At 35.9% G+C, this 24,676-nt stretch overlaps 1 protein-coding gene across 11 annotated transcripts in view; it reads left to right on the top strand.

The window, feature by feature from the left end:
* The window catches only part of REV1 (REV1 DNA directed polymerase), a 108,970-nt gene that overhangs the window by 60,840 nt on the left and 23,454 nt on the right, over positions 1 to 24,676 (top strand). For 6 of the 11 annotated variants that reach the window (XR_009447882.1, XM_059658973.1, XM_059658971.1 and 3 more), the window contains 6 exons: positions 3,513 to 3,665; positions 6,759 to 7,465; positions 10,028 to 10,135; positions 11,935 to 12,051; positions 16,524 to 16,632; positions 21,773 to 21,901. Coding sequence is in view for 10 of the 11 variants with exons in the window: in XM_059658973.1 (XP_059514956.1) it covers positions 3,513 to 3,665; positions 6,759 to 7,465; positions 10,028 to 10,135; positions 11,935 to 12,051; positions 16,524 to 16,632; positions 21,773 to 21,901 (1,323 nt within the window). In the remaining variant the exon portion in view is untranslated. Of the gene's footprint in view, positions 1 to 3,512; positions 3,666 to 6,758; positions 7,466 to 10,027; positions 10,136 to 11,934; positions 12,052 to 14,685; positions 14,705 to 16,523; positions 16,633 to 18,672; positions 18,877 to 21,772; positions 21,902 to 24,676 lie in introns of those variants that run through there. The other 5 variants (XM_059658978.1, XM_059658977.1, XM_059658981.1 and 2 more) reach the window with 5 other exon arrangements.

The following is a 24,676-nucleotide window of genomic DNA, read 5'->3' as shown; positions in this document are numbered from 1 at the left end:
TTGGAATAGTTCATGAAAAGCTGCTGTGATCCACCCCGCTCCTCACTAAGCAGTGAGTCCCATGGAACACAGTTTAAAAGCATTGTCCTAAGTCATTGCAGGTCAATGTAGTTTTTGTTGTTGTTTATTGTATCTTGAGTCTTTTTAGCATGGAAACCTGCCTCCCTCCGGTGGTTAGGTTCTCATGGCTCTGTTGTGAGTGGAGAGTGTCATCTCCTCATCTCCGTTGTTGTAGTTCATACCCCTTCTAGTGGGAGTGACTGATGCTCAGTAGAATTTGTCCTTTATTTTTAAGCTCCCAAATTCTGATATGTTAGCACATCTATCATATACTCAGAGGCTCCAAAGATCTCATACTTCATATGGGCTAAAACTTTGTTTCTAATTATATTCAGTGTAAATATCAGAGTGCTTATTTAAACTCAAATAAAACTTGATTGCAACATTATCTTTCATGATATTTTCATTTTCCTTGTGGTTTTGTGTCTTGCTTCAATTTATTCTTTATAGAAAATGTGCATGACTCTAGTTTCTGGTGTAGATTTGGCTTTTTAAAAAATTTAATATTGGTGTCATTTACATTTTTCTCTCACAGCACTACAGAATTCTTCTAATATTTTTATTTGGCTAACTAACCAACACACACATTTCAGACTACACCCCACTGACTTGTTGTAGGTAACATTTTATTAGAAAATGTATTCTCAGTCCTTAGGAGCTAAAAAATGATTAGCTCCCCCCCACCCCCCAAAAAAAGAATGAATAGCCTAACTTTCAGTATCTGTGTAAGGGCAAGAAATCTTATACATATTTTTATACCTGTTTATTTCCTTTTCTTAGCTCATAGTGTCTTAGTGAATAGTTGGGAAGTTTAGTGGGTGTGGGGCAAAGGGAATTTTAATTTTGGTGCATAAAGATGATTTTTGTTTAATGGCGGAATGGGCAAATACAGCTCAGTTTTTCCTTAGCACATCATTAGATCCTTTCTTGCTTTAAATCCACTTTGAATAAGGAAGAAGACAGAAGCCTGAATCCATGGGTGGGTGTGTAGACCAGTCTTAGATACTGTTTCTGTAATACAGGGTAGCAGAGACATTGACTGGAACCATAAACACATTAGATGTGCAGAATTGTTTCATATAAAGAAAGTGCTGATACTATAAGCTAGAAGAAAAAGTTCAGAATAGCAATTATGTAGTGATAATTTTGTTGTATATTAATTTTTTGCAAAATTTTCCCAAATCTGGTTATAACTGTCAATGTAAAGTCATTGTCAGTTGATAGAAATAGGAAATGATTTTGAGAACTATTAGATACAAAGTTCCGTTTTAGAGATAACTTCAGTGGGGCTGGGCTATAGGACAAAGCAAGAATTAAGACTCCTCAAATTAAAAAAAAAAAAATTAAGACTCCTCAAAGAAGCCTGGCTGATGTGGCTCAGTAGTTGAGCGCCCACTCTCTACTTATCCCTTAGTTACAGCTATATGTAAGGAAAAGCTGGAGGCTAAGGTTAGGGTTCTACTTCACGTTTTAAGTACCTCTACATCTGGCATGGGGGAAGCAGGTGAAATACATAATATTATAAGAAGAGCGATCCATAGGCAGTTGAAACCAACTGTTAAAGGAAGCAAAAAGTTTGATAAAGAATAGTAAATTAAGGGGGGTGGGGGCAGACTGGAGGGGGGTTAATGGAGAAAAAAAGCGGGACGTATGTAATACTTTTAACAATAAAGATTTATAAAATAAAATAAAAACAATAATATAAACAGCTTATAAAGAAAGAATAGTAATTTAATACATGACCTAATTTTAGGATTTTGATTCTGATATTTGGATGAAATCTTTAAACTCGATAAAAGTAAATTAAAAAATAAAACAGAAGTAACTTAGCCTGATAATAAGTATTTAGGTAAATGAAAATTGAAATGTCTCTGGTATGTTCTTTCCCATCATAATGTAGTCCTTATAGCATTTGGATACAGTAGGTGCTTTAGGTAGAATTACTAGATACATATTGATATAATTACATAAAGGACATATAGACTAACATTTTGTAGTTCATTTTTAGCATATATCATCACCTTTTCCTATGTTCTGAGTTGACTCAGTATTTTAAATTATTTTTTTGTTAGCTAATTCAGTCATTTCTTACATGTTTTGTAGTAGTATCCTTTGAGAAAATTAGATGTCAAGCTCTTGGATTTATGACATAATAAAGTATATTTAGTCTGTTACTTATTATTTTTTTTCTAAATAATTAAAATATGACTTTCTTAGTATTCATTTTAGGTTTAAAGCCAGAAATGTTTCTAGAAACATTTTCTGATACTTAAAGACCTGTTGTAAAATTTGGATGTTAGCATAAGTATAGTATATTTATTGGTTGGCTATTTTAAATTGAAAATATTTTAAATGGTATAGTAACCATATATAATTTAATTTATTTTAATAATTTATTAATTTATTAAAAATCAGATTTTAAGATGGCAATCAAATTAGTTTTAGTTACGCAGAACAAAAGAATAGTTGTTTGGGAGTGTCAGTTAATGTGCTAGTACTACCCAGTATTATAATAATACTAGTGTTACTCTGGTTTTTACTGGTTATGTTTAGTAGGTAATGAACATTTGGAAGAGGATATTACAAATAGCTTCTGCCCTCATAGAGTTCATATCCTCAAATGGCCTTGTCTCAGTCACTCTTCCATTAAAATAGTATAAATTCTTTATTACTATTAAAGTTGAGGTCCTTCATTTTGATTTTGTCCCTTTTTTTTATCCTCACCCACAGAGAATATTTTTTCCATTGATTTTTTTTTTTTTTTTTTTTTTTTTTTTTTTTTAGAGAGAGTGGAAGGGAGAGGTTTGGGGAAGGGGAGGTAGGAAGGGGATGTCAGTGTGAGAGAGACACATGGATGGGCTGCCTCCTGCACATGCGCACCTGGAGGCAGGGAGCAAACCTGCAACTCAGGTAAGTGCCCTTAACCGGAAATCGTACCGGGAGATCCTTGGTGCATAGGCTGACACTCTAACCACTGAGCCATGCCGGCCAGGGCTCTTTTAGAATTTTTCACATTTAATAGACCTAACATGAATTGTGGAAATTGGGAATCCTCATCTAATTTACTTATTCTGGGAAAACTTACTATGTGAGATGGGATTTGAGAAAGTATTGATGATTGTACAATTATTTGAGGGGAAATTGTAGTCAATGTTAAAGTCAAGATAAAAATATTAGCTAATCCAACTCTTGCTTTTCTCATCTTACTCTGTAGTTGTTGTTTTGCCTCATAGGATTGTTGGCTACTGATTTTTAAAATCTCAGATGTGTCTTTTCATGGATGGAATGTCATTCTTCAAAGTATATTAGAATCACAAACACAGAGGGAGAGGACTAATAGGAAAGATGGCTTGCTAGTGAAATACTCCCATCATTAAGAACGTTGCTTTTTCATGGAAACCTCATTTCCCCCAACTATTGAACTCATACGTTGCTATTACTTTTTGTTGCAGCATCAAAGCTGGACGACTCCTGTCCTACATTCCCTATCAGCTGTACAGCAAGCAGTCCACTGTGCAGAAAAGTCTCAACTTCAATCCTGTATGCAAACCTGAGGACCCGGTGCCTGGTCCAAGCAATGGAGCCAAACAGCTTAACAACAGGGTGTAAGTTTGTCTAGGGTGGTAACGCTGCAAAGCTTGCTTTTAGCACTGGGTATGGTTCCTGCTCTGCTGAAGATAGAAATAGCTGTATAACCTGGCCATTCACCTATGCTACACAGGCAGAAATAGGTGTGTGGGTGTCTTACCAAGAAATTGTTTTTATCATGAAAGTTTCATAAATAAAATATAAACAGGAAAGGTTTTTCAGTTGTTTTAAATTCCCATGTTAAACTAATGGATCTTAAATTATTAGAAGTAAAATTTTCTGTAGATTTTTCTGAATGTAATTATTTCCTTACAAGAAATTTGATAAGAATGTTGCTTTCTCAAAAACTGAATTAGCTATGCCAGTTATACTTTTGTTATGTGTCATGCATAGAAAGCCAATTAATAAAAATGTTAATATTTCCAGGTTATTTTTGAAAAATTCCAAATTCATAACAGTTCTAAATATGTAAATATTTAATATTAATAAAAATTTAGTTGGTGACCATAAATGTTATAGAGTTCAAGGTGAATCTAGAGTTTATCCCATGTGACTGATTTTTACACATATATTGGTTTAAGCTTTAATTGCAATAATCCTGGGTAAGTTGATTTTAAATTAATTGGTGTGTTACCTTAACTTGTATATCAGGTGGTTCATTATTACCATCAGCCTTCTCCTTATTTATTAAGTTGCTTGCTTTGGGAATTGGATATATCTTTTCTCAACAAGACCAGGAATCTAACCTGGGAGTATCCAATATCACTGCCTTCTGTAGTTTTTGTTGTTATTTAACATGTATTCATTTATAAGCATATTCAGATGATTTCATGTTACCTAAAACTTTTAATTTTTTTAGTACTATGAAGGTGTACAAGTAATACCAGAAAACATTTGAATACATAACTTCATATTTTTTTTCTCACACTAATAAAAGTAGAAAAATAGACACAGTAGTTCCCCCTTATTCACAGGGGATTATGTTCCAAGACTCCCAGTAGATGACTAAAACCATGGATAGTACAAATACCATATATACAGTGTTTTTTCCTGTGCATACACACGTATGATAAAAGTTTAATTTATAAATTAGGCACAGTAAGAGATTGACAATAATAACTAAAAGTAAAATAGAACAGTTATAATAATAAACTGTAGTAAAAGTTAAATGAATAAAGTCTCTCTAAAATACCTTATTGTACTATACGCACCCTGCTTATGATATGAGATGATAAAATGCCTCAGTAATGAGGCTACTCAGGAAGGTGCACAATTTAAAACTTACGAATTGTTTCTTTCTGGAATTGTATATCTGATATTTTCAGACCACAGCTGATTGCGGGTAACTGAAACTGTGGAAAGTGAAACTGCAGATAAGGGGGCCTATATGTGTTTTTTGAAATTCTTGGTGTCAATGTTAGGAAAAATTTACTTATTAGATTTTACTTCTTAATACTTTTACACTATTGCCTACTAAATATATCTTTACTGATTATATATTTCCTGTATAGCTACTTTGTAAATATCCACTTGTCTAGACTGAAAAACAAAAAGAATGTGTATTTGCAAGGTGTTTTCTGCTAATATATGCATTTTTGTTGCTTGTGTTGCTAGTAAAATATGAAGGATCTTATTTGTGACACAGAAAAATAGATGTTAAGACTTTTCTAACTTCACTTTTGTTACTTACTATAATCTTTGTTTTTCGGTATGTTCAATACATTTTACAAATTTCTTTTGTGTGACATTTTGCTCCATAGCTTTCTCTTTATCTCAAAGGCAGACTTTCTCTGACATGTAACAAAATTAGACTTTTTTTCCTTCTTCTTTTAATTGTTTTCAGTTGGTTTTCTTTTCCCCTTGCCACTGGCATAATCATTTGTAAGGTTGGATGTACTCAGAGTTGGCTGTCCTATTCCATGAGATGATCAGCCTGAGCCTGAACCAACCCAGAAATGGGTGGTAATGTTCTGATGAATGCGGTTTTTCTGTGTATTCAGACTGTCATTGCTAATATACCATGTTGATATTAGGATGAGGGACTTTAGATTAAACCTGGTAATACTGTGGTAATCTCACCTATGACTATGGCTCCCTTATCTGAAATCTGAAATGTAATTAGATTAACACTTTGGTTGTTTCTAAGAATGAATTATTGCTCCATAATTCAGGTTTTTGGGTTTTTTTACTTAGGTGATTCTTGAATGCAAATGAATTTTGTCTTTATTATAGAGCATTACCAAGCAAACATTAGAGGAGCCAGGATGTAAATTTAGCATGACATTTGTCATTGGTCCTGCATTTATAAACTTGTTATCAGGAGACTTGGTCCAGATTACCTTGGACCACCTTGGTATCTAAATTTGCTTTTTTATAAATGAAATGCCATTTTCCTCATTACAAGGGCAAGTGTCCTCATTTTTCTAGGTATAAGTCTGACTGAGCTAGCCATGCACATTGACCTGGTTCTTTCTTTTTTATCCATTTGTACAAAAGTTGGCCCCATTAATGGATTAATGAATATGGTCTGTCAGGCTTGTCCTCAGTGGAACTAATACTGTCCTCAGTGTTGTAGCATATTGGATTTAATTTGCTGAAAAAATGCCTTACATAAAACTGGAATTAAAAGGAGGAATTAAGAACTCAAACTTTCTTACCTATTTTATGGGAGTTTGTTCATATTGCAATAATTTAGGGAATATTTATTGACTGCCTAGTACATGCCAGACACTGTTACAAACTGGGTATTTAGAGCTTACAAATTCCATTTAATTTTTGGTAGGAAGCGTAGTTGAAAATAGTTTTTTGGATTTTTCTTAACCTGATAAGAATCCATTGTATGTCTTCTTTGGTGTTGTCTAAAGCTTAATAAAAACTAAAAGGCTGTGAATGTTCTAGAGTTTTCCTAGTTTTCTTGCTACTTTGGTTTAGCAAAAATTATCCTTTGTTGGAAGAAAAAGAATATAAAACTTGTGGCTTAATTTTTCAGTTTTTGGAGTGGGGGTTGGGGGTATCAAAGTGTGTATCACCAAGACAATATTTAAATGAAAAATTATTTTAGCTTGAAAGTAAGACATTATTAATTTAAGAACACTTTTTCCCTGCTTTAGAAATCACGTAATTAAGGAGCTTGAGACAGAAAAAGAAATCAAAGCCAATGGAATGAACAGTTGGAATGAAGAAGATGCAAGTAGTGATTTTAGTTTTGCGGAGCTGGAGCAGATCTTTCCAGAAAGGAAACAAAACGGGATTCCGCCTCACAGAGACAGCCCTGCCATTTTCAATGGCCACACTCATAGCTCTAATGGTGCCTTAAAGATACAGGATTGCTGGGTGCCTGTAGGCAACAGTGTTGCCAGCAGGCTTTCTCCAGACTCTACCCAGAGGGAGGAGAAGGCTGAGAATAGCAGCACCGACTTCAGAGACTGCAGTGTGCAGCTGTCGCAACAAAGCACCAGGAACACAGATGCCATGCGGAATCCACACAGAACTAATTCCTTCTCATTATCATCTTTGCACACTAACACTAAAATAAATGGTGCTCACTACTCCACTGTTCAGGGGCCTTCAAGCACAAAAAGCACTTCAGGACCTACTCTTAGCAAGACAGCACCTTCAGTGCCATCCCGACCCTCAGACTGCAGTTTTATTTCAGACTTCTATTCTCGTTCAAGACTGCATCACATATCAACGTGGAAGTGTGAATTGACTGAGTTTGTCAATACCCTACAAAGACAAAGTAATGGTATCTTCCCAGGAAGGGAAAAGTTAAAAAAAATGAAAACAGGCAGGTCTGCCCTTGTTGTAACTGACACAGGTAGATACTAAAATTGTTTTCTTAATCAACAGCTTTTCTTGATCATTTTGTTCTTAAGCTATCATTGGTATGCTGATCAATACTAAGCTTAAAAGTCTTTGGCAACAGCAAGTTATATAGTTTACAGAAAGAATAATATTATAGAAAACTTATTTATTGGAATAATTTTTACAAAATTAGGTTTTAGTGTAGCTGATATTTTCTAGCTAATTTCAACAGTAACAAGGTTTTCAACATTCATTCATCATGTAGACATTACCAGTTGTTTAAGTTTTGAACTATGTAAAAGATAACGTATTATATTGAGTGCTTAAAGTCCTGTAAGAATGAATTGGTTTGGTAAGAGTAACTGTTAATTTCTAAAAGCTTGCATCATAATGATTTTTAAATAATTAAATAACTTTGACATAGTTGTTATAATTGCAGTGGTAAACTTTTAGAAGGATTAAGTATTTTCACATATAAGTAGATCGGTTAATTGTAATTTTTTTACTTACCAAAATAACAAAACCAAAAATAATAAGCTATATTTCTGTACCAGTTATTATAAATTAGTATCTGGTTTGAGGTTTTAGTTGCTTTTTACAGATTATACATCCCCTCCCGCGCCCCCCCCCCCCAAGGGGAAGGGATCTCTGAGAACATCTACTATTACCCTTTAAGTTATAGCTGTGGAAACTGAGGTACAGAGAGAAGCTCATGGTTCTGCCCTAGGAAGTGAGGGAACTCTCTTTTTTTAATGTGTTTTGCTGGTTGATATATTCTTAAATGCTTTTTGTTATTTCTGAAATATTTCAGAATAATGTTACAGGTATTGGCCTTGTAACCTAAAGGTCATTTAATTTTGAAAGCTTCAAAGAATTCATATGCATTAGTTACATGAATGGGAATAAAATGGGAAATTTTGTATGAAAGTACTCAATAGGTATTTGATATATGCATTCTGTACTACTTGAATATTTAAAACCATTATTTTGGGTTGTTTACATTGTTTATATAATACTTTAATGCAGCAGAATTAATATTGTTAAGATTTATAAGTCAATTTTGAAGGTAATATAGAAGGTAGTAAGGAGTTGTGTGGCTTTGGAGTTAGATGACATACTCTGACGCAACCCTAACTCTTACTCTCATGAAGCAAGACCATGGGCACATCAGTTCCCCTCTCTGAGTCTCAGTTTCCTCCCAGCAGTGGAATGCTATTCCATCATGCTCACCTGGTGGGGTTGGGAACTTAAGGAAGATACCATGAACAAAGGCTCAGTGCCTTGCATATAGAACAGTGGTTCTCAACCTTCTGGCCCTTTAAATACAGTTCCTCATGTTGTGACCCAACCACAAAATTATTTTCATTGCTACTTCATAACTGTAATGTTGCTACTGTTATGAATCATAATGTAAATATCTGATATGCTGATGGATTTAGGCGACCCCTGTGAAAGGGTCATTTGACCGCCAAAGGGGTCGCTACCCACAGGTTGAGAACCAGTGATACAGAACTAGGTAAATGCGTTGCAGTCAGAATTTAGTAAATGGAGTGGCCTGAACCTTTTGGGCAGTAGATGTAAGTTTTTGGAAGCCTGTTGTGAAGAGAAACCTTCATTATTAGTATTCTTTAATCCACCAGAGGAAAACTCCTTTACGAGGCCAGAACTTTATATAATCTCAGGGGTCATATTTCCAAGGCTGTCCACCCTGCAGGGCTAGGGGAAAGGGTAGGGTGAGACTGATATGGAGGAAAGCTCTGGTTGTGGCTGGATTAGAGTTAAACTAACCCGATGGCCTCCCTGTTGCTCAGGATGATTAGAAGCCAGAGACCTTAGGAGAGAACACTCATATAAGCGTTAGAGCTGACTTTTGATAGTGTTTTAATGCATGAAGAGAATTTATACATAGATTTTTGCTTCTTAAGTTATTTTTTTAGGTGTGTCTGTTTAGAACAACTTTATCGTGGCTTGAGGGCTCTGAATCAGACTGCATGGGATTGAATGCCAGCTCAGTCTCTTACTGGCTGTGTGACTTAATAAGCAAGTTATTATCTGTAAAATAAGGATAATAAGATTGCCTGTCTCATAGTGTTGAAATTCTCACATGTAAACCTCCTGCAACAGTGGTTGACACCTACCAAGCACTCATTAATAGCAGCAGTTTTTATTTTATCAAAGAATATTTGTAGACTACATTTGAAGTTACTGAGCTCTATGTAACTAAGTATATAAAAACACCTTTATACATTTTATAAAATAGCACACAGAAATGTTAAGCATTAGACAAACTGTTAATTTGAGACTTTATTAGAATATACGCTAGGAAGAAAACATGGTATTTTCACAATTGATTTTAATTATTGGGAAGCTCAGTCTGTATCTGAACTACTTTTAGAGCTAAAGAAACTGAGATTTTCCTTTTCTTGAGGTGATAGAAATAATCTATAATAGATTCTATATTTTTTAAGACTCCTACTTGTAAGCACTTAAAAATAAAATTTGTAAAATTAACTAGACCTGTTACTTTTATATTAAAAATTAGTTCGGGTTTTGAACATTCTCTTTTTCCTTCTAGGAAATATGTCAGTATTGAGTTCACCCAGACATCAGAGCTGTATAATGCATGTTGATATGGATTGCTTCTTTGTATCAGTGGGTATACGAAATAGGCCAGATCTCAAAGGTCTGTATTCTTTTTTATGTTTTCAGAAACTTAATATGTTATTATAAATAAATATATATTCTAAGGATCACAAAATATCTATTTTTAAATATATTTTTATTGATTTCAGAGAGGAAGGGAGAGGGAGAGAAAAATAGAAATATCAACCATGAGAGAGAATCATTGATTGGCTGCTTCCTGCACGCCCCCACCGGGGATCAAGCTTGCAGCCGGGGCACGTGCTCTGACCGGGAATGGAACCATGACCTCCTGGTTTATAGGTCGATGCTCAACCACTGAGCCATGCTGGGCCATAAAATATTTTTTAAGAAGTATTTCTAATTTTCCTTGGCAGAATCAATTCCTGCTTCTAAATTTTCTGGACTCTTATCATGAGAAATACGTTTTTCTGCCTATAGAAATCAGGTCTTTAGGGAAGAACTCTTAAACTGAAGGCTCTGTCGTCTTAGACCAGGGGCGGGCAAACTTTTTGACTCAAGGACCACAATGGGTTCTTAAACTGGACCGGAGGGCCGGAACAAAGCATGGATGGAGTGTTTGTGTGAACTAATATAAATTCAAAGTAAACATCATGACATAAAAGGGTATGGTCTTTTTTTTTTTTTAGTTTTATTCATTTCAAACGGGCCGGCCCGTGGGCCGTAGTTTGCCCACGGCTGTCTTAGACTAATGTAGGCAGGGACCTGCATTGGGCATTTTCCATATTTTCATTTTTATTTACTATTACTTTGTTAGTAAATGGGAATTTTTATGGTAGCATATGTCTTTAATGCTTCCTCTTGAATAAATAACTATTCTGTACATAGTGAACATTCCAGTTTTTTAATTGTAATTTTGTGTTACTGAATATCACTAAAATATGTTGTCATTTTGCAGTCTTTGTTTTAATTGAATTTCAAATATTTGTTAGCTTAACCAGTACTTTAAAATATACTTATTCTGGATTTTTCAGTGGTTCCTTCTGTGTCTGAGAGATGTAACATTTTCTTCGGAGAGTCAGTTCTTCCCTTATGGACAGCACAGAGCTACTGGGATTAATACCAGAGCTTTATTTTTGTCACAAGTAGTTGCTGCTTCACCTCTAAAAGGAGTATTTAAATGTTAAAAAATTGATTTAGCCCATTAGTGACTTCTTTATTATTTATTAATTTTTGTTCTTAGAACAAATGCGTCCAGTAAAATATGTGTGAAGTAATTATGCTGTAGTTTTAGAAGTTACAGTTATCTCATAACTTAACACACACATGCAGAAGTGATACTGAAACATTTTTATAAAAAACCAAAATAGGACTATATACTGAACATTTGATTAAATAGTAGGTGAGGTTGTGATTCCTCTGCATATATGTTGTGTCTCTTGCTGTAAAATTAGGTTTGTTTAGGTATTGCTCTGTTTTTCTGATATTGGAAATATTAAAAATCTAGATTAGTTAGTTCCTTCTCTCCTTAGCCCCTCCAGTCTGAACCTAGGATCTGAGTTGCCTGTTTTCCAACTGTAAAAAACCAAACAAAAACCATGGAAAGCTAGGTGATAATGTTGTTTTAAAGTTGAATAAATGCATCCAAATTGTCAGTAGTTTACTTTTTTGGGGTGTGCTGAGAAACTTAAATGATTTGTACATGGTGATTGATAATATTCAAAGATAATAATAGCTCCTTTATGGATTAATGCCTAAATAGAGCTAAAGAAAAAATGTCATGTTTTTTAAATCTTTGGAAAATTTTTCCTTTACATATTGTTAGTGTTCTTAACTTCCCTGTACTTAGATTTTAAAATAATTTTATTCTTTTCCTCCCAGGGAAACCCGTGGCTGTTACAAGTAACAGAGGCACAGGAAGGGCACCTCTGCGTCCTGGAGCTAACCCCCAGTTGGAGTGGCAGTATTACCAGAATAAAATCCTGAAAGGCAAAGCAGGTACAAATCATGAGCTCTCTCTGACGGCGTAGTGCTCCTGTTGAAGATTTCTGGCTTTTGCTGTTGGTATTGTCGTTACAGCAACAAAAGCAGTTGAATTAATTAACCTTTTCATTCAAGTGCTCTAAGGTGTCAGTGATACCTTAAAGCAAAATTGAAATGTAATAATATCTACGACTGATTTATAGTTTTGCTTGGTTGAATTGGATGATGATATTTTCCTGGGACAGAGAGTGAAAAATGTTTTAAAAGTTGTGATTAGTTTGCTTTGTATAAATTTAGATTGGGGATAAAAATCATGGGCATTATTTTGTGGAAGCTTCTAGACTCGCAAGTTAATTGCTAGTTGTTTGATCACTGATTACAGTAAAGACGCTAAAGTTTATGCTGCTGAAGACTTGTATGAGGCAGTGGAGTAATATAGAGTAGGACTTCAGTTTACTGGACTAAGAAGATAAATATCAGCAATCATTCCTCATATCTTTGTTGAACCTATTTCATATTAGAAACATTTTCTTATCTCTCTGGCTTTTAAGTTTTGGCTATAAATAAAATAAAAATCAAATTTATCAAAATACTATTAAGATTTTCTTGTGGGTTTTTTTTCTCCTGAGTATATTCCCTGAGAAGTATTTGCTTAGAAATTAAATTCTTTAACATTAATCAGTTTCTTCGTGGATGTTTGCAAAGCCAAAAAATGTTTTAGTTTGTCAAAAAAATTTTTTGTTTGTCAGAAAAATGCTAATGAGAAAATAGTCAGAAATTAGCTGTACAGTGGAATGGAAAGTGTGCAGTTAAATTTCATCCCAATTATTTCAGGTCCCTAAATTTTCAGTTATGAAACCTTAAGTTTGTTTTAGCAATGATCTCAATGAAATTAAGGCCATAGGAAAGCTAGTTGACATCACAAAGGCCTTTTTTTTTGGATTAATCTTTTTTGTTGGTTGTGATTATCTGTTTACATGGTACAGGTATAAAAGAAAACAATTGTAGATACATACTAGTACATCTTTATGCTTCACGTGTGTCTGTACTTTCCAGATTACCTAAAGCTTTTCTCGGTCTTTAAATCTTTTAAGAGATTTTTAAGGTTCTAATATTTTGAGTGTCATGAATAGATATTGAGGTAGTGAATATTTTGAGCTTATTGAGATTTAGTTGTATTGCGGTATTTGACAATATGGGCAGTTTCATAAGTATTGGTCGTATGGTTTTGTGGTTTTCTTTCTGTATTTTCTGTGTGGTATTAGAAACCAAGTAGCTTAAGGAAATGCACAACACTTGTCACATATTGGACATTAGTAAAAACTTACTGAATGAACGTTAAAAGAAGGAGAAAATATTATGTGCATACTAGTCAGTAACATCTCTCAGGTACTCAGTGCTCAGTTTCTGGGTAAAAATGTGTTTGCCACACACATTCTTATTTCCACAGTTTGCATCTGGAATTTTGACCTTGTCAAGCAAGCTTTTCTTAGGAGTAGCTGAGAGCCAGTCCTCTTACTCTTTCCTTTCATTCACAAATGATCTGACCATAAACAGTTTGTTAACAAAACTTACTGTTACTGGTCTTCATCAGTTTGGCCACTGGATTTTCATGACATTGTAATGACCTTTTCTAATTCACATCCCTCCACCTCTTGTGTGGATGGTAAACTGGAAGGTAAATATTAGGAGAAATATTGAAATTTCACTTGCCTTTGAAAACTGTCAAAAAGATTTTTTGTCACTAGAAGAGATGAATATGATACTTTGTACTTTATATTCTTTCCCTTAACTTCATGTCATTCACTTTTGTGTTCTAAGCCTTTTGACCCATTAAGAGCTTACGAAAATATTTGTCACATATAAAATGGATAGTTTGCCCTTTATTATGAAGTTTGGTTGCAACTAAGTTTGCACATAGAACTTGTTACTTAGTACTTGTTTTATCAATGCCCTTGTTCCTCTTTCCTTTTTATTTCCTATCTTTCTCTGGGTCCTTATTAGATATGATACCAAATTGTAAAATTTTGAGGATAAAGTTAGGAATTACAATCTTTGGCTTCTGCACACTAACCTTAAAAATAAATTCATTTCTAATGTTTTGACTTGTATGTCTAGGCAGAGTATTAGACCAAGTAGCATCTTTAGCCCTTTGTAAAAGCTTTATTTTCTTATTGGTCATATTCAGAAACTCTTGTCTAACAGTGTAAGCAGGACTCTCCATCGTGGCTTCCTTTGGTTAGCTGCCTCCTGAGCGATGCTCAGTGATGCCACTTCTCATTGATGACCCTCATTATCTGGAATCCCTTTATACTCGAGATATCATGGTTGGGCCTTTTTATCCCTCCCGGGATTCCATGATGCAGTGTTTCCTGTCCTTTCAACAACTTCAGTGTTCATTCTAAAGAACAACAGTTTTAAAATTCGTACTAGCCATAGATTTATTCTCAGCGATTTCTTTTTCACAGACTTGGGTCCTGGCCTCTGATTTCTCCAACCGTTCCTCCACATTCTCCATGTGCCCGTCTAGTTTGTCAAGTTTTGATGAGCAGTTCTCTACTTTGCCCTCCAGTGAGGACAGTGTGTCCCTGCATTTCCCCGAATCTCCCTTGAAGCAACTCACTCCGCTGGTGGAGGGATCCACGCACTCTGCTGCACTGTGGAAAAGGTCAGCCAGCCCAGCCAGGGGGAGCCCCAGGCGCTGCCTCTCAGGCAGGGCCTTGGGAGCGCAGGGACCTCAGATACTGTTCTCACCTCAAGCATGGTTTCTGTAATTCTTAAGACGGGTATCTTAGACTATTTAGCCTTTCAAATATAAGTCATCTAACTCCCCAACTTTTAATGCATAACTCATGGTTATACATTTGAAAAGCAGCTGGTTGTGGCTGTTCAAGCTTCAACTTTTTGTTATTGTTGTTTAGTTGTAGCCTCTTGAACTGTGATACAATCCTGAAATTCTCAAGGATTTTCAGCTTAGGGTAATGGACTATTAAAGCTGCTATGTAGTCTTCTAAGACGCTTCAGAAGTAGTCTGTTTTGCATTCTGTCCTTAATTTGTCATACTTTAACACATATTAGTCACAATATATCAGAAATCATAGCTCTAATTATATACTCTGCTGTTTTTATTTTTTATGTAAGTGGGATATGGCCTCATTAAGATGCCAGTCCTTGGAGTTTGGTTTGCATTTATGCTTTGCGTGTATGGGTGCCGAATCCAGAAATGCTTATATGGGTTGCATAGTTTGTAAAAAGATGTTGACTGTTGGAGTCAAACCAGGAACAGTTGTTTTAGCCCAGAAAGCCAGACACCTAGCCATGTTTTTCTGGTAGTGCTTTAACTTGGCTGATTTTTTTTTATGGAAATTATGTCTCTGAAAAAAGTCGAAGAGAAATGCTGAGTTTTGAGTTGCGTTGCTACAATATACTCAGAATAGGTTTGTCTAGAATTAGCTGAAGTGGTGTATATTGGTCTGGTTTTACTAACTAATGGTATTTTTGTTCATAATAGAACTATAGCTGAGACTGTTTTTAGAATTATGTTTTTAAAGCCTATTCTTCTTGGAGCCTATACCATTATCCAAGACTGTAACTAAAGCTGTGTTTTCATCTGTTTCTCAGTTATGAGGGAGGCCAAAGGTGGTCCAAAGGAAGTGAAGTGCCTGTAGTTCGCAGACTCTTATACTTGTGTGTGAAGCAGGCAGTTTGGTTTGGATAGGAAGAGATACTGGTGAGCTGTACTATTTAGGCTAGAGTTGCCTTCCATGAAGCAGTTGGTATTCTGACCACACTTAATGTTTAATTGAACCTGCATTGTTAAATCAAAAGTAGAATTTTCTGGAAGGGGGGATAATGTGAAGCTCTTTTACCTGACATATGTTCAAAAGAAAAGTCTTAAATTTAGGGTGAAATTTTTTTATGGTATATGACCTACTAAATTATTGTTTGATCAAATGACTTGTAGGAATTTGATCTTTGTTGAACATGTTAATTAGTTTTAAGTATTGCAGTTCTTTTAGGAAACAGCAAGGAACATTTAGAGAGGTTTATATTTTCCCTTAACTGTTTCCCATGAGAGAGCGCTACTTAATCCTCTGAGGCTATAGGAGGGGTTCATCATCCTGATCACCTTTCATCCTTGTCCATCCAAGAAACTGGGTTCAGGGGATAGTTCATATTTAGCTTTTGATAATTTTTTACAAAGTATTATTAAAACAGAATACTTTCCATTTATTCCAAGTTTTTATCTGTCTGCTAGTAGAAAACTTAATGTAAAAAAACCATTTTAGAATTACAAATTTCCTTTTATTAAATAAGATAAATACCAATGGGCATAAACTATATTTGGAGTTTGCTCAACTTATATATACATTTATTTTTTATTTATAAATTTATTTGCATAAGAAAGGAATGAAAAATACTTTTGAATGGAAGTTAAGGAAAACCAGTTTTTAACATATAATCATTAAATTTTATTATTTTTAAAGCAGATATACCAGATTCATCACTGTGGGAGAATCAAGATTCTGCGCATACTAATGGAATTGATTCTGTTTTGTCGAAGGCTGAAATTGCATCTTGCAGTTATGAAGCCAGGTATGTGAAAATTAGCTGTGTTGTAATATTTAGGAATGGTTTAATTGTTCTTAATTATTTTCATATAATCTTTGGAAGTGGATTCAGACATGCTAGTCAGGCCTGTGATTTAAAAATATACAGACATGTATGGAAAGAAATGTTTCTAGCCTTAATTCTTTCCATTTCTTCCCCCCTCCCCCCCACCTTACAAATGTAGATTTCTTTTTGTTGTTGTTGTTGATCCTCACCGTAGGACAGGGGTCCTCAAACTAAGGCCCTGCAGGCCACATGCAAATACAAATATTATATTTGTTCCCGTTTTGTTTTTTTTACTTCAAAATAAGATACGTGCAGTGTGCATAGCAATTTGTTCATAGTGTTTTTTTTTTGAACTATAGTCCGGCCCTCCAACAGTCTGAGGGACAGTGAACTGGCCCCCCTGTTTAAAAAGTTTGAGGACCCCTCCCTAGGATATATTTTTCCCATTGATTTTTTTTTTTTTTTTTTTTAGAGAGAGAGAGTGGAAGGAAAGGGGAGACACAGAGAAACATCAATTGGTTGCTTCCCTTACATGCCCCAACCAGGCATGTACCTCGGTTGCAGGCCGGGGATTGAGCCGACAACTGAGGTACATGCCCTTGACTGGAATCGAACCTGTGACCATTCAGTCCACGGGCCAACGCTCTAACTGAGGAAAACCAGCTAGGGCTGTAGAAAACTTTTGATAAATAGTTTCTTGAGGAACCCGTAAGTTCTACAGTGGAAATCAAAAGAAATTGGACACTAATTTTTTAAACCATTGTCTTCTGAAGCATGGAATTAAAGAATTAGGTACTTTTGAATGGGAGAGGCTGTAGTGTTCATCTACTCTAATCATTCCTTTAACAGCTAAGAAAAATCCTTTATGATATTAACCCGTAATACTCAGTTTCTTTTAAAAATTACGTTAAAACTTGATTGCCTATTAAGTTAAAAGTAAATAATTCCATACTGGCCTACCCAAAAATCTCACTTATAATTGCAGTGTTGTCTACTTGTTAGCACCAGCTTTGTGGATCTTTATCTTATAGTAAGCTTATACCTTAATTACTGTTGGCTGTCTCAATATAAGAAGAAACAGACATATTATATATGTTTCTCATACTTAAAAAAAATCAGTCATTTAAAAATCTATTATAATAGTTGTGAAAGTAGAAGGAGTAACAATGAATTAATTAAAAAGAGCAGTCCTTTTTTTTTCTTACAACTAAACACGGACATTTTTACCTTTATAACAGCAGGCATTTACACATTGTTGGCAAGTGTTAAAGTATTTAATTTAAAATTTATAAAAACAGTCTTACATCAATTATATTTTTCAGTATTTTATTTATTTTCTTGAGAGAGAAGTAGGTAGCATCTTGTGGCTTTGTCATTCATACTTTTTAAAAAATTGAGATATAATTTCAGGTATACATAATGATTCGATATATGTAACATATTTCAGTCTCAGTTAAAAGTTGGGGTTATTTAAGCAAGTCTAATTTGAACAAAAATTTTCAACTCAACGTCATCTAACCAAAATAGTTTATTTAAAATTTTCCAATTGTTTTATAAGAGGATATTTAAGGAAAAAGCATCATCTGTGTATAATTATAAAATATTTTAAAGTATTTTCCACTTGTGACATGTCAAACTTTTACTCCTAAACTAACTTTGCCTTTGATGACAAAATTGTTTTAATTTATTTCATTGTTTGTTGATAATGTAACTGAGTTAAAACTTACTTTAGTAAAAAAAATAATTGTCAACTACCGATGCCTTTTGGACTAGTCTGTTTGTTAGCAGAGGCAAGTTAGAGCTGATCTCATGTTGTGCCCAATAGGCTGGTGTTTTTCTCCCTGACTGAGTTATTGAACAGTGACTTGTGCTTCTGATGGCTGACAGTTGTGTCCCATATCTGGAGGGTGTGATGAAGCCCAGATACTCTCTCAGACTTTGGGTTTTGCTGGTTGATGAAGTGAAAGCTCCACCTTTCTGTGCTCCTCTTTAGGATCTCTCTTCTCTCTCTGTGTCCCCAAGCTGAATGCTGGATTGGCTGCTGAGGCTGCCTCCAAAGTAGAAGTGTTCCAGCTCCTGGTGGGTCTGGATCTCCAGAGCCACACTTGTGTCTAGATTCCAGGCTTCTGTTGGGGTTTGGATGGTGCACCTGTATCACAGATGGTGGTTGTCAAGCTGAGTTATTACAGAACAATTGGGCTCATGGTGTATGAGGGCCAAATGGTATGTAGCAAGCCATTTAAGTGCCACTTAAATGGCAAATGTTTATTTTAAGGAGGTGCAGAAATGATGAACATGAATTTGAGTTTAAGTTGGGGAAAAAATCACAATAGTGGAGTTTTGGTCTTTTAATTATAATTTTCCATTTTCTAGATGGCTCATTGCTAATGAAGGTCTCCAGAAAACAATTTTTGGATACCCTTTTGTTGTAGCTATCGAATAGTTATATTTTCTTTAAGTGGGAAGATTTTTAAAATAATATATTCACAATTATATCAGAGATATTTCTAGGTTGGGAGTGGAGACTGGACTTGTGGGGATGGTTAGCCCAGCTTTGTGCATTGACGAGTTTTCAGTAGACAGATTAATAATGGAGGTAGCAAAGGATGGAATGTGAACACCAGCTGGTGGAAGTTACAGAAAGGAGGCTGTGTGAATGTAGGTCAGAATATGCATTATTGTTAGTAGTTTTACCCATACTTACTGAAAGAACACACTTTGTCTATAAGTGAGAAGGTAGATATGTAGATGAATAGATGATATACAGGTATCCTAGAATCATAGATTTTTAAGATCAGATAATTTTTAAACCTGCTTTTATGGGCTTTTGTAAGGACCCTTTGCTCTTCTCAGCGACATAGATGTCTTTTGTATACTAAATCGACCATGGAAATGACTTAGTGGTTAATTTTTTTATATTGTCTATCCAACATCAAAAATAATTGTCTGAGTGTAGCATGTGACCAGAAAGAGCATGATCTCTGCTGCGTGAACTGGGAACAGCTGTTTCTGCCACACACACTCAGGAAGCATTGGTGTGTACCCTGCATGGGACTTCAGCGGGAGGAATAAGAAAGAAGTCATTGTAGTGGAGAGTAACTTTAGACTGTTTCGTAATTGTCTACTCAGTTATTCTACGTGAAACAAATCTCATTTCTCAACTATCTACTCAAGGTATTTTGCTTCCCTTGGTTATGGAAACCTCTTGGCTTTCCTTTTTTGTTTGTAGCGTCCTTACAGTGTCCAGTGGCTCCTAAACACTTGTCTCAGGATGTGCATTTGCACGAGTACATGAGGAGCTGTATTCTATTTTTCTAAGTGTTATGCCCTGAACATTTTGTATAAGTGAAAATTTTGTAAAGGAAATTATTGTAAATCTAAAAATATGATATTTATAGGAATTATGTAACACATTTCTTTAAAAATGAATAATTACTTTTGTAAGTTTAGCTTTTACATGCTGAACCTATATACCTAGCATTGGAAATATTTTACACTATTGGGTAAAATATTTACATTTCTAAATATTATGGCAAAAGTAGGTTTACAGGTGTTCATATGGAAAATATTACAATAAGTGATAATAATACGAGAATAAACTTGTTTCATGTACTCCCAACTGGACACCTACTTTTTGTTTTTAATATATTTTTATTGATTTCAGAGAGGAGGGGAGAGGGAGATAGAAATATCAACGATGAGAGAGAATCATTGATCAGCTGCCTCCTGCACGCCCCCTCACCGGGAATGGAGCCCACAGGCGGAGCTGTACACCTACTTTTGCCCCACCCCTGTATATATACTGCCCTACCGTACTAATGAAGACCCATTGATTATATCCATTCTTGGGGGGATGAAGGCAGGCATCCTCATGATCTTCCTGAGGCTAGTTTCATTCATGTTTCTTATCTACCACCTTCCAAAATGCCTGAGACATAAAATTTTGTGAAATGAATAAAATAATTTGTTTTACCTTCTGTTTTGTCTCTCATCACTTCCTTTATGGTCATTTTTTCTTTCTGTTAGATCTTTCTCATTTATTAGGGGCTTTGCAGTTAGATAATTATAACTGTTTTTGTATATATGAGAAATGCATGTGATTTTGCATTTTTTTCTAAGTTGGAGGATTCTTTTTTTTTCTTGGCTTTCACTGTTGGTCTCAGATGGGAGGATGCCAGAGGCCTCTCAGTAATTAAAGACTATGTTTCTTAAAACAGGGCACACGCCATACTAAATAAGCACTTAGTAAATATTTATTGAATGTATGTATAGAATAACCACTTGATGTATTTCCATAGGAGTATATAATCTGGTGAAAACATTGCTCATTATTTTGCTTGTGTTTTTACCTTTTTTTCTTGATTCATTATAGAGTAGTAAAATGGAATTTTACTAATTATGTAGAAGTCCACAGTTATACTTTTGTGCTGAATGCTCCAGATATCAAAGGTAGTGTGGGGCATTGAGGCACACAACAAGATGTAAAATTTACCATTTTCAATTAGATCCCTCAAAGTGCTAGAACCCTGGCTCCTGCCCAGACTGATGTCCTGCCATACACAGTGCTGTTGGCATCTCAGCCACTGTGGAGGCACCTGCGGAGCTTGGAATTGGTCAGTGGGAACCGGGTGGTAGTGGGATGGGTACATTTTGTCTGCTTGTCACGTAGCGCTGCTTTGTATAGTCTTTTGTTTATATTTTGTCTTTGGGGGATGAGTCCTGGCCAAATGGTTCCTGTGTCAGGAAGAAAGCCTCTCTTGGATTCCTGCTCCCTGTGGTTGAGATATCTCCAGCACATGAAGCTGGCATCTGCAAAAGGGCCAAAGGTGTGAGTCTTAGGAGAAATCTCCCATTGCAGGCAGGAGGCAAACATTGTGATAACATATTTTGGCACATCTCCATGTGTCATTCACACTAATCAGACAATTGTGGAATTCTCCTCTGGGGGGAAGACAAACCTGTAAGCTTTTTTATGTTTATTTTTATCCCTAATGAGAATGGAGTTAAATGAAAATTAGTGTATTATTGGCTTGGGATATGGTATCACGTATTTGATACTTTATTTTGCATTTAATATTTTTTAGTATAACTTCCATTATGTCTTTTTTGTTTTCTCTAGACAAGTTGGTATTAAGAATGGAATGTTTTTTGGGTACGCTAAACAACTTTGTCCTAATCTTCAAGCTGTTCCATATGATTTTCATGCATATAAGGAAGTTGCACGCACGATGTATGAGACATTGGCAAGGTATAGTATGTGATACCGTCACTGTGTGTCTGTCCTGCTTCTTCTGTCTGATATTAAAGAGTCCTGTTGCTTTCAGATGATCAGAGTTGCGCTTTTTTTTTCTTAATATACTTTTATTGATTTCAGAGATGAAGGGAGACTCCAGGAGAAAGAGATAGAAACATCAATCATGAGAGAGAATCATTGATTGGCTGCCTCCTGCACTCCCCCTACTGGGAATGGATCCCGCAACCAGGGCATGTGCCCTGACTGGGAATGGAACCTTGACCTCCTGGTTCATAGGTCATTGCTCACCCACTGAACCACGCTGCAGGGCTGTTTGTTGCTTTTGATAGACTTTTTTTCTCTCAGGAACCCTTTCCTCAGCATTCCAGTATGGCAGCCTGTCCTCCTTTCTTTGGGCAGATCCAGTAATTGGTAGTTCCGTCTTTTTGTGCTGCTGAACTTGGTCAGAATCTGATTTTATATGTATACTAGAGGTCGGCCCTCGCAGCCCCGGCTTCGTCTGGAAAGATGTCCAATCTAATTAGCATATTACGCTTTTATTAGTATAGATAACTTGTAGTCAATGGTTCTAGTTTTCTTTCCATGCAACCAGACAAATGAAGGAAAGGAATTTTTAACCCCTTGAGTGCCGGGGAGTGCGATTGCGCTCCTCCTGTCTTTCGCCAAAAGTGCCCAGAGAGCTATCAAAGCTTCGAAATGGCGCCCAGTTCTAAGTCTGCTTTTATTAGTGATTATATTGCTAAATATGTCAATGTAGTAAAAGTTTCCTTAAGTTTTGGAATATGTAACTTCATTTACTTGCGATTCATAGTTTTTTTCCTAAACTGCTGTAAAATCAGCAAAAATGCCTTGGCAATTTTAGCATAGTTCCCAGGATATTGGTTGGCACTCAAAGGGTTAAACCTGGTTATTCCCTTTTAATACATTGGAATTATGGTTTTGTTTAAAATTAGAATTGATGGTGAACAAGTAGAGACTCTCTAAAGCCCTTTGTCTTCTAAAATTAGTAGATATGCCATAGTTAGTTTCTGTAAAAGTTAGTTTTAGTAATAGTTTCAAGGTGCTTGATTAGTTGGCTTGAGAAAAGGAGATTACTTTTTAAAATGTTTACAGTGTAGGTATATTTAATATCAATTAAGAACTCAAGCCGAAACCGGTTTGGCTCAGTGGATAGAGCGTCGGCCTGCGGACCAAGGGGTCCCAGGTTCGATTCCGGTCAAGGGCATGTACCTGGGTTGCGGGCACATCCCCAGTGGCAGATGTGCAGGAGGCAGCTGATCGATGATTCTCTCCCATCGATGTTTCTGACTCTCTATCTCTCTCCCTTTCTCTCTGTAAAAAATCAATAAAATATATTTAAAAAAAAAAAAAAAAAAGAACTCAAAATTTAAAATAAGTATATGCCAGACCATGTGTGCTCTAGAGCAGAAATCAGCACATTTTGTCTGTAATGATTGTATAGGTCTCTGTCCCAGCCACTCACCTCCTGTTTAGTGTGAAAGCAGCCCCAGATGTTATCTTATTCCACTACATTTTATTATCAAAACAGGCATCTGGACAGTGGGCCAGGGTGTGCTGACCCCTTGAGCTGTGTGGGTGTTCTAGGAGATAGACATTTGGCCTCTGTTCGCCTCTTCCTTGACTTTTGTATGCATTATTTTGAATTCCTATTTATTGAGTATCTATTTATATGGACAGCTGTTGATGCTGCTGGTCCTTCAGAGAAGAATACGGTCCAATCTCTTACTTTGTGGGAGCTTACTTAGCAGGAGCGAAAATATAAAGGGGCAGATGAAGTTGTCTGGCATCCGTATGTATGCCTGAGTGCTGACTGATGAGCCCCAGGTGTAATCACAGCTGTCCTTAAAACCCAAATGCAGGAACATTGGCATTGCCTAGTGAAAGGTGTGCTTTTTAAATCCTGTTCTGAAGCTGTCAGTGCTAGTGTCCGAATGAGGGCTGGGAGTGGCTGACTCAGCTAAGTAGTGGTCCTCATGTGCTCTGGGTCCCAGAGCCAACTGCCAGCCATGCATGTATTAGTCCTGATAGAATTTTAGTCTGTTGAGACATTTTCAGTGGCTTGTGGCTATTATTTCGGGAGGAAAAATCCGTGATATTCTCCTACCGCCCTTTGGAAATCTTGCCTTAGCTTCCTAGTTACCATGCCTCAGGGCAGCTTTCACTCTGAACAGGTTCTTCAAGTCAAGCATGCCCTTCTGCTCTTACAGATGCCACCTTTTATTTAGGCATAAACAAAACGTTCATTCATTCTTGAATGGATACAGACACTTAGTCTGACGTGTTGTGTTGCCTACAGTAGGGTGTAGGTGAAGGAAGAGGCCTATGCCTCCTAGTGTACCTTACCAAGTGGGCTCCTGAAGATACATTTTGGTCCTAAGGCCTCTGCTTGCCTCCCACTCGTGGTCCATGTATTTAATTAGCATTGGAGCACATGGCAGTGCTCCTCTCACTTTTATCTTCTCTAGATAGTTAAAACAAGCTTTTTGTGTGTGGATACTTCATAACCAAAACCAAAAACTTAAAGTAGCTGTCATGCTGGGAATGTAGACGGTGTCCTTTTAGATGGGCATGTCGGGTGATTGGCCATTGTATGTTGTGTCTTGGGCCTGCTACTGTGAATGGTATGGAATTGTGGCATTTTTGTTTAGGGCAGCATTGATTACTTATTTGACAGATACATGATTTTTCTATTCTTTGGGAATTCTGGTAAACCATGTCTGAAAATTTTTTAGATTAAATGTTGACAGT

Source organism: Myotis daubentonii, chromosome 12 (genome assembly GCF_963259705.1).
Source record: "Myotis daubentonii chromosome 12, mMyoDau2.1, whole genome shotgun sequence".
Classification (NCBI taxonomy): domain Eukaryota; kingdom Metazoa; phylum Chordata; class Mammalia; order Chiroptera; family Vespertilionidae; genus Myotis; species Myotis daubentonii.
Note: the sequence above shows the minus strand (reverse complement) of the source record. Positions and strands in the feature narration are given on the sequence as shown.